Source organism: Lottia gigantea (assembly GCF_000327385.1).
Source record: "Lottia gigantea unplaced genomic scaffold LOTGIsca_218, whole genome shotgun sequence".
In the NCBI taxonomy this organism is placed as follows: Eukaryota; Metazoa; Mollusca; class Gastropoda; family Lottiidae; genus Lottia; species Lottia gigantea.
This window is the reverse complement of record NW_008708537.1, coordinates 190,992-207,532: the sequence shown is the minus strand read 5'-3', so window position 1 is coordinate 207,532 and position 16,541 is coordinate 190,992. Positions and strand designations below refer to the sequence as shown.

Sequence of the window (16,541 nt, the reverse complement as noted above, 5' to 3'; positions counted from 1 at the left end):
AACATTGTATATTGTGCATAGCCATTTTGAGAAAATGAGTATAAAAGTAAAATGGTTCGCACTCGCTAATGAATGAATATATTTGTACAATTTTTTGGACAGGATATTCCAGATACATTGTAATGCAAATTGGTACAATAAAATAATTTTAAGCTTCCATGCAAAAGTAGAAAAAAAATCATTTCTGCAGTGTTTCATTTGTACGAATATACTTCAATATATTTACATTGAGATTTTAATGTTTGATAATTGTTATTTTTTTCAGATTGGGTGAAATTTGCTCTGATATTATACACATCTCTACAGAATCCAGCTCAGCAGTACCAGCCAGTAAAGACCATGCCAAGTATAACCATTAGACCAGCTGATAACGACCACCTTCCTACAGCTAAAACCTGTATTTTACGACTTTATATTCCTCTCTATTCCTCCAAAACTATTTATATAAACTATACAAATGATTTAGATTTTTTGGGGTTGTGTACTGTCATGTATAGTTTTAGTTGTTAAAATCTTTTTTTTTGAATATTGTAATTTCTATTTATAATAACGAGGTGTACATGGTTATTTTTTCTGTATGTATTTATTGTATGTTCATGAATTTTGAATCTGTTTCTGTGATTTGGACTGACAGTTTTTTTACAGTCTTAATTTACCGGTATATCTAAGATGGAAACGTTTAATCTTGTTTACTTTCTTTAATTGCTGCCATAAGCTATCTTTGTGTATATCATTGCAGTCAACCGTGATACAGTTCTAGATATTTAGTTTCTGTGGGTTCCTTGACTATTCATTAATATTAACATAGCTCTAGATATTTCTGTGGGTTACAGTAGTATTTGTAACTAAAATACAGCTCTAGATATTTTGCTTCCAGTTTTTCTGTGGGCAACAGCACTGATTGTAATTAAAAAACAGAGCTAGGAATTAATGATTAAGTCTTGGTATGATTATTTTAAAACCCCTGTATTTCTTACTAGTCAATCAAATTATTTGTATGATTTTGTATTATAACTTTCAAGATAAAGTCACCTACATTCTGTTTATGCTTTGTTGAATGTGTCTATCTATTGTACAGTCTTCAATATGAATAAATTCTATTAGAATATTCCATTGTTTTATATCCTGTAATTTGTTATTTGTCAGTCTAAGTCCATAACAGCGAGCCCGGTTATTGCTTCTGTCCTGACAAGGAAAATTACCCCAATTTGTGATAACAGTTAGAATTCATCTCGACTTGCCAGGCATGTTTTGTTATTTCCTTCTGGAGGGAAAATTGACTGGAAAATCAGATTAATTTCAACTGGCATCTCAATAATGATCAGCTTTCAGAAACTCCTTTATTGTGGTCTGAAATTACAGCAAGTCTTTTCCCTTCATCATTGGTGTCAAAGATTAAAATGCATGTGCAGGCTTATATTTTGATGAATTTGAAAGGAAATGTCACACCAGAAAATAGTGGAAAAGTGAAAAATGGCTAAAAATGGAAAATTTAGTCTGCAGTTAAAAAATTTGACAGAAATCTAGTATTATACCTGGCTCCTTGCCAATATTTAGTGAACCTTGACCTAGAGGTCAACATCACCTGTATTCTATATTGAAGAGTTGTTTTGATAGGACAATATTCAACTGGTTTCTTCAAGCTAAAATAAACTAAATAAATCTTTCTTGTGTCTTTTCTCTCTCTATCCAACCCTCTAATATTGACTTTGTCTTTTAAAAGGCTCATTTTTAAATGGAAATTAAAAAGCATAATTTTGACCAATCAGAAAACAAAGGTCAAATTACAACTGGACAGAGATCAGCCTCTCTTTCACTAGGGTTGTTTCATATTTCTAGTTCACAGGGCTATTTTCAAGTGCTGTAGTGTAATTCTTACACCTATTGCACTGGAATTTAGTCCAATAATGTGTATTTACATAGAAATACAGAAAATAACCTCAAAACATGCAAAAAATGCATACTTTAGCAGAAATTGCTGAAAAACCAAAATTAAACATAGCTATCCCCCCTTGCCAAAATCCAGTGGAAAACCCCGTGTCCTACTTACTTGACCTTTTTGCACTAAATTTGACCCAGGTTTGACCTAGGGCGCGGGAAAATTTGAAAATCCAAAAATTGCCATTTTGTTCTCAAAAAAGCTCATACCTGTCCACCCCTATAAATCCCAATGGACTCTTCCATGGCTATAATGGACTATTCCTGTTTTCGGTTTTAAACGCCTCGTCAGAAAATCCTTCCTGCACTACCCTTAAAACCCTAATGGACTCTTCGAAAACAACTTGGACTCTTCCACTTTTTGGAAATGAGATTTTAACTCCATTTTCTTTCTATCCACCCCTAGAAAAATTATAATGGACTCTTCCAAGTCCAATGCACTCCTCTAAGGCCCCTACTACACTACAAAAATATTTACTGATGTAAAAATTTAGCCTACAGAAGACAATTCTGTTTATAATGGCTGTTTGTGTTGTTTTTTCAATGATCAATCATACAAACACTGCTTCGATTTGTATCAGTGTTTAAATATCCTTTAAATTTGGTAGCAAATGGTATTTAGCCTCAGAAATACCAAGGAATGTCAAATTTCCTCTTCTCCATTAAAAACAGTCATTTAGTTCAATACAATAGTTTATTTTGATTAAAAAAAGAAACAGAAATCATAGAGGACATAACATTTATTTTGAACGTTTCGTCTTTTTCTCTCCTTGTCTTTATTTATCAATATCTTGGTCTCATCCTGAAAGAATTAAAACACAAAATAAATCTAACAAGTAGAGTATGACAGGTTCCTCAATACATAACTTAGTAAGACTTAAATAAACAATTGAATTAAAGTTACACAGAATAGCAGAATCAACAAACAGGTGTTACAATTACATCAAGACAGACCAAATCAATTGTTGGTTTGTGAAAGAAATGGCATATAACATCCTACATGTCTGCACCATCAGATTATCAAGCAACAATCACTGTCCTGTTCTAAACAGGAAACATCATGCCAGTCAATAAGTCATTCTTTATCAGGTAACAACAGGGTAGGGTTGTTAACCGACCCTAGGAAGCATTGGCCCGGGAATGTTTTACCTTGAAGATGATTCGATCGAACCCACAGCACCTTATTGCCTTGCTGACGACTCCAGCTCAAACTAAGAGAAGTTAAAGCCAGGTCTTTGGTGACTTCAACCTTCTCTTAGTAAGTTTAAGTACAATTTTCTAGACATTAGAATGGCTGTAGAATGTTTATCCTCCATTCAACACGCATGACAGCTCACGATAAACTTGCCTAGGTAGTTGTTCAACTTGCAGAATGTTAAAAGTACAATATTTCTTCATACAATCGCTTTAACAGACAAAAATTCAAAATATTTCTGAAAAATCTGCTCAATGTCGGCCATGTTTGTTTACATTCAACAGTCTCGATCTATAAGTTGTAATTGGCTATAGACGTTTGAGTCTGGTTAATCAAATATAGCATTTGTTTCCTGTTCCGGTTTACGGAAACTTACTTGAGTGCCGATTGTAATTATGAGGCACCACTCGTCAATTTCCGCCCGGCGCATGCGCCTCGATCTTGAACGTTTACCCACCATTAAAAAAAAATTTGACATCATTCAATGGAGTTGTCTCCCTTAGACCGTAAATGACAGGGGGTCGTAGACTCGATTGTCCTATAAGCAGTAAAATGGTTCTTACACTTTAGTCTCGAATGTCAAACAAACCAAATTGGGTAATAAAAACAAAATGGCTGACTTTTATCATAAATTTCAACTTTACATCAGTTTAAAGAGGATAAGACTAAATCAAACCACTGTCATGGCAATTTGAGGATTTGATTAAATTTATGCACGATTCTACGAGGTCTACACATAGTTTTGAACGGTCGCTGTGTCTTTTTTCAGTCTAAACCCTGAAGTCAAAGTTGAGAAGCGGTGGAAGTGCCAAACCAAAACGTAAACAAACATGGCGGTTTTTTGTTTACATTCTTTAAAATGTGAAAATTAGTGAATTAAAGTCCATTTTCAATCAATTTTTTGTGTTGATTTTCTTGAGAATATGTTAAAGTGTGTCTCCTTTGCTTCAGTGAGAGATTTCAGTGCATTGGGAGGGCTATATAAGACTAAACATGAGGTTCTAAACCAGTCTACAGTCTAACTGATAGTAGTTCCAGGGAATGTGTTGATGAATGTATCTAATTAACATAATTAGCTATTAAGAGTAGCTGTAAGTGATGTAGACATATCTTTCACTGATAATTTATACTCATTTACAACTGAGTTGACAAGAACTTGGCTTCCAAAGGCCATGGTTAAATAAATAAAACAGATAATAAGCTAATTATGAAAGAGAAGCTCAAGAGCTATGCTATTTTTTTGCCTCCTCTGCAAGTGTTTCTGGTATCCTGGCTATTTGACTATTTGTTGGCCCTAGTGTAGAGGTTCAGATACCTTGTCTACATGTCAACAAGGAAGAAGTTTCTATACTATTGTCTATAATGTATATCTTAACCTCCAGACTAGGGCCAAGGAATAATTAAACGTCTTCAATAAATCAAAGTATGTAACATTTCAACGCACAACGTTTGAATGTTAAATGTGCTTAATATTTTATTAAAGAAGTGTGCTTATTCCATTATATTGTCTAGTGTTTGTACGATGCACCTCTCACTTCTTTAGTGTCATTCAATTCCCCAAGTCACAAATATTTGCACCAACACAGCATGAAACTTGCCACTGATTAAAACAAATCCACCACCCCTAATGTACATCAATGTCAGAGGTCTGTGCACAGCAAGTTTTCCGTGCCAGGTTTCTGTCTTCTTGAATCTCGTAAATAAAAAGTCAAAATTGATTTTTAAAAAATCATAACATTTATTCAAATGATGATAAAGTTTATGATTAAAATGATAAAATACAATTATTTGGTAGAATCTCAAACATTTCTCCCAAAAAACATATACAATAGTTCAACAGTGGACCACACTCTAGAATTTTGACAAGAGTTAGAAGATTTCAACAGTGGACCACTCTCTAGAATATAAACCACAGAGTTACGTGATGTCTGGTGTTTCTATAAACATACAACAGTCCAACAGTGAACTACCCTCTAGAATATAACCCCGAGTTAGGAGACCACACTCTAATAAATAACTGAAGGTCAGGGGCTGCCCTGTGCCATATTTATAAGAAAATGAGCAAAACGATTACCATTATACCAAAATCTGAGCTCCAATATACAAAATAAGAAGAAGAGTAACCATGGAAATATTTAAATATTTTTCAAAAATGGCAACAGTTAAGAAAATTAATATCAAAACCACGAGGCACTAACTTCATTATAATTAATTTCAAAAATATTATGACAATACATGATTCAGACATGACCGGTGATAAACATATCTGGATCCCTCTGATAAAAATGATTCATTCATTAATGATTTTGATTTGAATTGGATTCAAGCAATATTTAATTAAATGAATGAATGAATAACAGTATGCAATCATTATCTTAAAATGGGTGAATGAATTTATTTTTTACTTGCTAATTTTCTTCAGTTTATACACAGGGATGTTGATTCGATCATATTTGCCAGTCCTGTCTAACAGGTGCTTGTTAAAACTTTTTTGCATTGGTTAGAAAGCGATCAGAGCAATGTCTCAATATTTCATTCTATTTTCTAATTCAACCCAACATGATGCCCCATCAGATAGTTTGAAATCCCTGTCAGACACGTCTGGTATGCAGAACCGAATCAACAATCCTTGCGGAATACAAAAATATATCTCGTACAATAATACTTCAATAAAATAAAAATTCTTTCCGTGTTCAACAGAAAATGTTCGGATTTCATAATATCAAAAGTTATGGCAGTCTATCTGAATTCATTCAAAGATTAATTAATATTTATGGAAAATAAAACAAAAAATTCATAATAATATTCAAGTTCTAGCCTAGTTAGAATAAAGGTGCCCTCTCACCATAGCGATTATCAGTTGCGTATATATAAGAATAGTGGTTATAAGTTTAGAGCGCAGCTCTCATGTAACTGAGTTGTGAGTTGTTTGGCATTCATGACCACTTTCATTGTTCCAAACCATACACAACTTTCGTATCATTGCTTGATAAAGACGAAAGCATCATTGTTGAATTATTGAAGTAATAATTGTGTCCAGTTATTCATACGCAACTGGTGATTGCTAAGATGTGGGGGGGCCCTTAAACATATTTTTCACTTAACATATATCTTCTGTAAAAGCACTTTACGTAGCCATGTATGAAAACACGAATTGAACATTTTTGCACAGTATGTGCGACTCGACTGTTTAGCACACAAAAAAACATGATTAATTAAAAAGAATCCTTCGATTCCCAGAGACACTCAATTTCATCCCTTGTTTCAATATCAGCTATAGGTTAATTATTTCGCATCTTCACAATGTCAAGCTTTTACTAACTTTGTTTCAAACCTTACTGTTATAGCCACCTTTCTTATATTATATTAGTCTAAATATAAAAGGGTGTCTCTGGGAATCGAAGGATGCATCTTCACAATATCAAACTTGTCTTATACCTTGAGAGTAATAGCCACCTTTCACGTATCATACAAATTGGCTATTTCTGTCAAGGTATAAGATGAAGATCGTAATATTTTGATATTGTGATAAGATAGACCTTAATAAAATATAACCTACTACACTTCTATATCAATATATCCATCTTGTATCACTTCGTCTTCTATCCACTTCCTTTACTAATCTGCTGTTTTCGTTGCTCCTGGAATGAGAGTTCAAAACTTTAAATTATCAAAATATTAACGCTGTGTTAAAACAAATAATGATTTGTACTATTCGAGCTTCCTTTCTCTAAAATAAAGCATTGACATCGAGTAAAATGTTAAGATTTTGATCATTGATCACTGTAAATAACAAAATTATAAACCCAGAGGCCTTCTTCTCATAAACTTAAATTGTTTTTGGATTTCAAATGTTCCAGTCATCTGATTGGTCAAATTACAAAAAAAGATTTTAAATTTATCATTAACAACCAATCAGATTACTGTATCATTTCAAATCTTGCTTTTCTATCTTGGATAAGTTTATGAGAATATTTGAATTAAAACCTTAGATACCCTGATATTCCAAATACTTGAATTCATCATTCACTTGATTGTTAATAGAGGCAAAGATGTCAGCTAAAATCATATGTAAGACGTAATAAAGCAACGAATCGCCTAGGTACGGTGTCCGGTGTGAAATGATTATTGATTCAGTAGAAAATATAAGAATTGTGTCCGCACAATGTCGTATCTCCTTTGTGCACTTCTTCTATTTTCTAATGTATCGCTAATCCTACACCAGACACCTTACCTCGTCTTTTCAAACCTTTAGTCATCCCAAGATAACATCTAATAAATCTAAATAAATCTCAGGCTAAGACGATAGAATCGTGTTCGGTAAAGATGTCCAAGGACTGGAGAAAAACTCTACCTTCGTTAAAATTACAAACTTTCACGTTCCAAGAAGGAACCAACAACATACACCAAGTTCTCCACAATCCAAAGACCAAGTCTTTAAATGGAAATTCTAACATTTCCACGACCACACCTGTTCGTAAAATACCAAATTACCAAAAAGCAAACATGACCAACCAGCCACCAGACACAGATCTAAAAATAGGCACATTTTATCATTGGTTCCTTTGGTTTATGTTTTATTCAACAATTTTTTTTAATTCATATTTGCTTTAAGTTAGAAAAGATGTAGATGCTGTCATAGGTTTAAAATTTAACTTTATAAATAAATAATTCAAAATACGATGTCTGCTAAATTAAGAGATCAACCGTCTTAAAACACAGCTAGCTTCTTAGACCCAGCATAATTATTCCTTTTAAATATTTTTTAATACATTCAGTCATATTTATTCTAATCTGGATATCCCACACCCCTCCCTTTGCCAGCTCATCGTCGAACAGTCTTTTAGTTTCAGTGCATACCTCTCTCCATCCCATTGCCATGACAACAGCCACATAGGCCCAGGCCAATCACCACGACATTTTGACGACAAGGGGAGACAACCCCTTATCCACACACACACCAAAACCAAATTTCTGACCATGGTCCAATCACCAATCAATCAATCTAAAATAGGCAGAAATTTTTTATATTCCTTTGGTTTTTGCTTTGAACTTCTTATCAATTGAAGCATTCGGCTTCCAATTTGTATCAAAAATTTAAAAATATGAACACAACCATGCAACAGTAACCAATAGAGGAAAAACATGCTGGAATGGATTTGGTGAAACAAAAACTTGGAAAGTTGGAATGTAAACTGAAATATGGATAAATATAACTTAGTGAACAAGCAACCTTAAAGAACTATTGTGGATGAACTTATTTCAATGATAGATCTACTGCCTGTCCATAAAGGTACTGGTACAGGAAGGAGTTTATGGGATCATTATAATGAAAATCTTTCATGCAAAAACTTCACACAAAGGAATTTAAAGCATCAAGGTTTCTATAAACAATGTCTAATTACACTGCTTCAGCATGTACCATCAGATGTTTCTAAAAGAGTAAGCATGGTTTGCTTTGCATGTGACACTTGTCACTAATATATAGGTCAATATCATGTGATACAACCAAATCAACTCATGTCTGACCAAACAAATCAGCAAAGATGCAAGAAACAGATTTGTTATTTGTCCAGGAGTTCGTTCATAAGTTTATAAAGATCATAAACTTTCCTATATGAAGTTTGAAATATATGTATCAACTGTCAAGCAACCCTGCTTATATCAATTTGCGCGTGTGACTATCTATAAAGTGAAAATGAGATGATAATACAGTCAGTGACGGAGCAGAGGGGGGGAGATAGTGGGGGCAGCCTCGAATGCAAGTTTTAGAAATACGGGCAATCTCAGATATAAACCTGGCTCCGCCACTGAATAATAATTATTTAACAATGACACTGAACAGTTCATATTCCAAATCATACTGGAGTGCAGGATTAAAAAACTAAAAAGGAACAGGAAAATTATGAGCTTATATGATGAAAACTGTATTCAGTTTTCATTTAAAAACAACCTTCTGTAAGATAATGGTTTCTTCTATACAAAAAAAAATCATAACATAAATATTGAAAGGTGGGATAGTGTAATTTAGGTCAGGGGGTGTTAAGTATGAGCTTCCTCCATTTAAAATCTACGACAGTGAACTATTGAAACTTTGTGGCATCCATGCCTCTTAAACCTGAATCTCCTTTGAATTTATTCAACACATGTAAGTTTATAAATAAATTACAGTGGAAATTTTGCCATGAACATTTAGAGTTTCTTATTTGCTATTAAAATGTGAATAAAAATGGGATATAGATAAGAGCTCACATGAATATTAAATCTAAAATGGATCAGACACTCACAAACTGTGCCCAGGGTTGCTCATTGTTCTAAATTCTAAATCTGAGAAGAGATCATTTGTATATTTATTCTAAAATGGAGCTGACACACACAAGCAGAGTTTAATGGTTGTTTATTTACCTTCTATATCATCTCTTCCAGTACTTAAACCTCTAGATTTCGATCGGGATCTTGATTTAGAACGGGAGCGATCTCTCCTGGACCTGTCTCGACTTCGTGATCGGCTTCTCCTTCTGTTGCTATCTCTTCTACCTCGAGATCTTGACCTTGATCTGGAGCGACTACGATCTCGTCTCCGTTGCCTGGAGACATCTGAACAATCTCGTGAGAAGTGACCTTTTTCTCCACATTGGTAACATCTCAAGTTAGGGTCGAAGCCATGACGACGTTTCTGTCCTCTGGTTCTCGGTCTAGCGAATGATACTCGAATTCGACTGCCAAAAACAGATACATATTTTCCGTCACAGTCTCTGATTGCGCTCTCTGCATCTTCAATATGCCGGAAAATAACAAAAGCAAAACAGGGGGGATTTCTGGCGACCCAGACTTCTGTGATGGGGCCAAACTTTTCAAATACTTCTAAAACATCTGGTTTAGATGGATTTAGGCCTATATCAGCAACATGGACACGATGGCCTTCATCAAATGGACTAACACTTCTACTACGACTGTATCTGCCACGCCTCCCTCCTCCTCCACCACCTCCAGACCCCCGTCCACGACTTCGAGATCGGCTTCTTGATCGGCCCATTTCAATATCTAGTCCACAATATGGAAGATATTTCAGTCTAGAAGGGCTAGCTGCACTGTCACTGGGAAATTTTGCATAAATTAAATGATAAAAGATAAAGTCAACACGTTACGCTTCCTCATTGAATGAAAGTAAAATTATAAACCGGAAGTAGGTGCTGACGCCTCCTTGTGGAGATTCCAAAATGGCGATTTGGAAATTGAAATATTTTAATTTTCAATTTTGTCCTCAAGTTTGGTTCAACGGTGAATCTAAATCATGCATTTATTACTTTTAAATACGTTTTTGACAATATGTTGTTAAATACGACCCGATTTCAATTATGAGATATACTTTGAAAATCCATGAACGAAAGTTGGACATTTTGCAAAGCTGCACTGCACTCTTTTGTGCTCTAATTTCTATGTACCGTTGTAAGAGTTTGCTTCTTCAATGAAATGTATTGCAAATTTTAAAGTACTTTCAAAGGGTTACTGCAATAAGCAGGGGAGGTCAAATGATGGTGTATGTAAATCGAATCCAGACAAAGTAGTTTATAATCTGATCAATGTATCACTTGCTTCTAATGTGAAAATGTTGTAATGTGTATGTAAATTGTCTTGCCGTTTCACGTTAGCACCCAGCTCTTTCACTCAAATCATTAAACTAAGGATTAAACAGCAGAACACACAATTGTATAGTATACTACTCTATAGTTTATCGTACACAATGTTCCACCTGATGATGACAATGTAAATTGTTGAAACGCTGTGTTCAATAAAACTAAGAAGAAGTATACCATACAAATTGTGTTCCGTTATTTAATGTGATCTCTACCCAAAGATCATTTTTTAAATGATTGTGCTTCCTGGTAAAGGATGGATTCCCTGGCTAGTGCTTTTAGCAGTGCTGCTCATCCACCGTGAGGCTGTGTTCCAAATCTTTTCAGGTTCTTGCGAAGGGATAAAAGGAGAAGTGTCTTAAAATCAAAACATTCATAATCTTTTAATGATAAAATGAGAAAAACAAGATGACATATTTTAAACTTCATTGATTAGGGCCTCGTTAATATAAAACTGAGGAAATCTTTAACTTTCTTAGACCTGAACTTTCACATTTTTTTTTCATTTAAACAAGTAGTTTTTCATTTTAAAAAATTTGACACTGGTTCACTTGCTGCAAATTAAAATGAAATGTGAACAAGAGAATGAGAAAAAAAAACAAAATTAAACAGACAAAATATTTGAGTCTTCTGTCAATTTGCACCTTACCATAAAGATAGGCCATGCAGTGTGCAATGAGGTAACCTTTAAATCTAACAAGGTACATGATTGATGAGTGAATGTAAAATATCATAAGCACTATTCTACTTTATATGAATATAAACGAACTTAAGGGACAAGCATCATCTAATATAGCATATCCTCTTATAATCCCTTCCCAAATGTAACATGGCAAAAGATGCAGCCATGTTCAATCCCACATAGTTTCATGTCCATTTTTTTGGATGTATTTTGTTTAAAGAATTCGTCCATTATTTTGAAACTTCGAAAGATAATATGAATATAATTTGCTTGTTCTTGTCATTAATTTTCAAATATATCTGTTAGTTTAAAAGTCAATTTCACAACAAATTTGATGAACAATTTCCAATTCCATGATAACTTGAAACTAAACTAAAAACTTCTTCATCTCCTTCAAAAATCATCAGGAACTGCTTCTGAAAATAGACATAAAGGAAAGATAAATACTTCATATTTTACACACAAGAAGTGGATGCAGACACCCCTTATTCAATCAATGAACTGTCTCTACAATAATAACAATGTGTAAGAGAATGTGAACTACAGGCCGAGAATAGTCTATTTGACTATCTCAAGGGGTTTCAGTCTATCAAACGCATGACTGCCACATTTGAGATTTATCTTTTGACATTACGTCATGTGCCCTTCATTGCTTCATACAAGTAGAGCTCAAATAACATTCACATCAATTAATAATTTTTTAACAAAATATATACCTGAATTTACTTAATATTTAAATATACCAAAACCACATTTTACACATACAATTCTTTCAAATTCCCTCATAGTACCACATTTGCCAATGCCATAATCATAAGATGCTCTGCACCACGATTCCTCGTTTGCGACCATCTTATTAAATTACCACATATGCCAAACTCTGCCATAATTCGTGCTTTCCTACCACATTGTGCCAAAACTTGACCATCATTTGTGATTACCACATTTGACAACTTCATCTATGTTTTATAAATGCTCACAAATTGGACTCTCAATGCACCATTTCATTGCACCAACAGACGATTTCTCAGGGAGATTCATTGTTACATTTTGCTTGCGGCTTGCCTTCGACGGACTCAAACGATCATGTCTACCAATGAAAGGCAGGCATTTGATTGGCTGAACCATGATAAAAATCAACCAATAGAACCACATTGATCTATCACCCATTTCGTAAAAAATAAACCACATTGCCAAAATTAAAACCAAAATCTGAAAGAGGACAAATCAGGGATTTTTTAAAGATAATTTAAGAAAAAATTATCATGCAATTTGTCAAGTTTTTGAACAGAAAGGTGCCTCGAGATATTTTGAATTTCAACAAATCAAAATTAACAGGACACAAAGAACCGAAACAAATCAGTTTTCTAAATGTGTGATAATGCTCTAACATGCACTTATTTCTTTAGGGTTTATTTTCGAAGCTTATCACAGATTTGAAAATGAAGGTTTTGTTTAAGTTCATTTGTGCCAAATCCATGTTTTAACGATACCCACCTGCTTCCTTACTGTTTCCATCAAACCTATCATCATCAACTGTCTTCCATTTCCCTTCATCATCCTGGCTTCTATCTGCACTCTTTCTCGCACCGTCTTTATCTTCCCTGTACCGAGAATTAGACCTTGACCGAGAATTCGACCTTGATCTCTTGCGACTTCTGCTGCGACTATGACTGGGTGATCGTGTTCTACTTCGACTACGACTTCTTGACCTACGTCTATCTCTACGACCTCTTGACCTTGACCTAGAACGACTTCTATCTCTCTTACGATTGCGTGAGATCTCGTCACAATCTCTCGAGAAATGACCTTTCTCTCCACATTGGTAGCATCTTAGATTGGGATCAAAGCCGCCTCGTCTTCTCTTGCCCCGTGTTCTGGGTCTGGCGTAGGAAACTCGAACTCGACTGTTAAAAACAGATATATATTTTCCGTCAATATCTCGGATAGCTTTCTCTGCGGAATCTTTATGTCGGAAAACCACAAAAGCAAAACATGGAGGATTGTTGGCCACCCAGACTTCAGTGATGGGCCCAAATCTTTCGAAAACTTCTAAAACATCAGGTTTGGAAGGATTCATCCCAATATCAGCAACATGGACTCTGTGACCATCATCAAAGGGAGACATGCTCCTACTTCTGCTGCGGCTGAAACTCCTGTCTCTGTTGTATCCCCCGCCTCTGTAGCCCCCTCCTCCACGGTATCCCCCGCCCCCTCCACCGCCATATCGACTATTGTATCCTCCACCATAACCGCCGTATCCGCCCCCACCCCCTCCATATCGACTGTTGTAGCCTCCGCCTCCACCTCCACCACCGTAACCTCGACGATCTCGCGGACTTCTGCTCCTCGATCGACTTCTAGACCGACCCATTTTCTTCACTAAAACTCTCTCCTCAACTCTCTAAACTTTTGGCATTCGTTTCACAGCCCTTCTACCTCAATTTCTTTATTTTCTTTGCTGGCGTAATTCTTCCTGCTTTTCTTTTTTTCTTATAGGATTAAGGGTGGACTCAAATTGTATAATTATCTAAATAATTAGTAAACGAAATTTACTGATTTTGACGAATATTCCACAAAATAAATGTTGTACATCAGGAAAAATGTTGATTGAGAATAAACATTTAAAAAAAATATTTTACGTTTTGTTTTCTAAGGCTTCGTTTTGAATAAATGGTTAAATGTGGAATTTCTAATTATGTTTCGTTTTACAGTATTTACATTCAAATCCAAACTTTTAGTTTGAACATGACGTCACATATTTTAATGAGGATGTTTCGTGCCACGCTAGTCAGTTGATACGTAACAGTTAAAAATAGATTTCAGACGGGACGTTTCGATATAATTTTGTCCACGTGCAAAAGGCATGGAACTTGACAACCAAGACTTTATCATTCAAAAGAAACGGCTGGTTAACCAAACTTAACAATCGACCTTTGGACCCTCATGCTTTTTAATTTGTAAACAATTTTACGGTCTAGAAAATGTAGCAACAGTTGGTAAAAAATTTATTTGGTGTTGAAAAATACGACCGATGACATGTTTAAAATTTGTAGGGGTCTATATTTAGTTTTCTAAATTTTGACAGTCTTGTTTACATTTTGTCAAAAAAAAATAAACCGGCTGATGTTAGGCCTATAAATTCATACGCACTAAAATTCTTTCAGGTTTCAAAATTTTTAAATTTGTGATGAATGTGAAGACAAATAAAAGATGAACAGATTAATCATGTGATGGAAAGATTCGTAAAATAATTTCTTTAAATTTCGATTAAAAAATGTGAAAATGTCGTCGAATTATTTGACGACGCACCATTCGTTCCGTCATATTGAAGTAAATAGGCTAAGGGATGATCAAGAAAGTAAAAATGTCGATTGTTTAGTTTTGATAAATCATGAATTTTTATCAGAAAATGGAGAGGAGAATAGTAATAATCGAATGGAAAGTGTAAAATTATTATTCAAGATGGGGAATTCATCAGAAAAGTGTATGAATCGTGCCCTGTACACGAGTTTGATCGTGATTTTTGTGTTGCAACTGGTAAGAATTTTGTGTTTGTTAATGTTTTGTTGGGTTGGGTGTGTGTGATTGTTTTGGTGTCGTATGTCATTTATGATCGAGCCTAATTAACATCCCAGTTTGACATTTTGATTGGTTTTGATTCACTGATTAAGCTCATTAGCTACTTGTTAACTCTGTTGGATCTTATGAGGCAGTGTTCTCATCACCACCTTCACTAAATATTTCTTAGTAAAAGGTTTTCATTATCATTATCAGTTAATTATATGCAACAGTCAATTAGGCAGTTTAATTTGAATTATTAGCTTTTATTTTAATACAGCCACCTCAGTTATGGTCTAAAGACGGCCCTCTTGACAATTCGTCAGTTTGATGGCACATCCAGCCAATCAAATTTCTGTCTCAAACGCTCAGATTTTGAGACACGAACAACAGATGCATTCAGTGTTTAATGCTCCTTAAGTCATTAAGAATTGTGAACATTATAAAAATATTTATAGGGCAATATTCTGTTAATGATATTAATATTTTTATCTTTGTAGATTGGTGCTATTGAGAGACAAGTCTTTGACTTCTTGGGGTTTATGTGGGCCCCAATTATTGGTAATTTCTTCACCATAGCTTGTACAGTTATAGGATTATTTGGGGCTTGTCAATATCGACCAAAATTTATCATTGTAGTAAGTATATTCTATGTCTATTATTAGGTAATATAAGACCAACATTGTCGTCAAACAAATAACTGATGAAAATAGAGATTTATACTGGAAGTTTAAGACAAGAGTATCATCGCCAAAACATCACAAATTATTCATTAAAGTAATAATTGCTATCCATATAATTATGTTCAGTTATAAGGTATTTTCTATATTTTACTGGTAACATAATTTATGATAGAGATTTATAAAGTATTGTCTATATTTATTACAGTTTACAGTATGGAGTTTATTATGGTTAGGATGGAACATGTTTGTCATTTGTCTATATTTAGAAGTGGGTGTTCTCAGCAGGGTAAGAATCACTTTCTACTCAATGTCAGTTTAGGGGAAGGAAAGACGACGCTTGCTTGCCCCCTACCCTTGATCTTTTGAATTGTGGCACACGCATGTCTCTTAAGACTCCGAGAACTGAAAATAATTTGACTAGCATAAAGCAGAACATGTATTTTTACGAATGAGTTTATTAAATATGAAAACTATCACATATAAAACACTATATTTTATCTTAGTCTGTGATTTTAACTTGTCATCTACACCACCATTAGCTACTACGGTTTTATTAAGACTTATTTATCTATTTTCAATTATTATACTTGACTGACATTTCAGAAGAATATAATTTTTTTTTGCAGACGAACAATTTGTATATATTAAATATTGGGACTAAAAATAAAAGTTGGTGGTTGGAGCACGGAGTAGGATGTCGTATAACCAATACGTCCTGGTTGGACGAGGGGTCGAGTGTAGACTCTAGTCGTCCCATTCCACCAGAAGAGTTTGTAGAGGGCTGTATGTTACAATATTATTATGTGGAAGTAATACATGCTGCAGCTCAATGTCTTCTATCTGTA

General features: G+C 34.4%; 4 protein-coding genes across 4 annotated transcripts; 2 read left to right on the top strand and 2 right to left on the bottom strand.

The window, feature by feature from the left end:
• Positions 1 to 339: 339 nt before the first annotated feature.
• LOTGIDRAFT_143860 (hypothetical protein) lies at positions 340 to 510 on the top strand (the record flags this gene model as incomplete). Its single annotated transcript, XM_009054459.1, has 1 exon — positions 340 to 510. One exon carries the CDS (start codon positions 340 to 342, stop codon positions 508 to 510), a length of 171 nt encoding a protein of 56 aa, XP_009052707.1.
• Positions 511 to 9,710: 9,200 nt separating this feature from the next.
• On the bottom strand, positions 9,711 to 10,049 carry LOTGIDRAFT_88358 (hypothetical protein; the record flags this gene model as incomplete). The annotated part of the gene is made up of 1 exon (XM_009054444.1): positions 9,711 to 10,049. A coding segment is annotated over one exon (339 nt), but the record flags the coding sequence as incomplete, so codon positions are not given.
• A 1,081-nt stretch (positions 10,050 to 11,130) lies between these two features.
• Positions 11,131 to 13,910, bottom strand: LOTGIDRAFT_239292 (hypothetical protein). Its single transcript, XM_009054458.1, has 2 exons — positions 12,950 to 13,910; positions 11,131 to 11,868 (listed from the first exon to the last, which is right to left on the bottom strand). Exons 1-2 carry the CDS (start codon positions 13,824 to 13,826, stop codon positions 11,846 to 11,848), a joined length of 900 nt encoding a protein of 299 aa, XP_009052706.1. The 5' UTR covers positions 13,827 to 13,910; the 3' UTR covers positions 11,131 to 11,845.
• A 1,603-nt stretch (positions 13,911 to 15,513) lies between these two features.
• LOTGIDRAFT_87967 (hypothetical protein) lies at positions 15,514 to 16,541 on the top strand (the record flags this gene model as incomplete). Its single annotated transcript, XM_009054443.1, has 3 exons — positions 15,514 to 15,651; positions 15,902 to 15,982; positions 16,323 to 16,541. Coding segments are annotated over 3 exons (438 nt in total), but the record flags the coding sequence as incomplete, so codon positions are not given.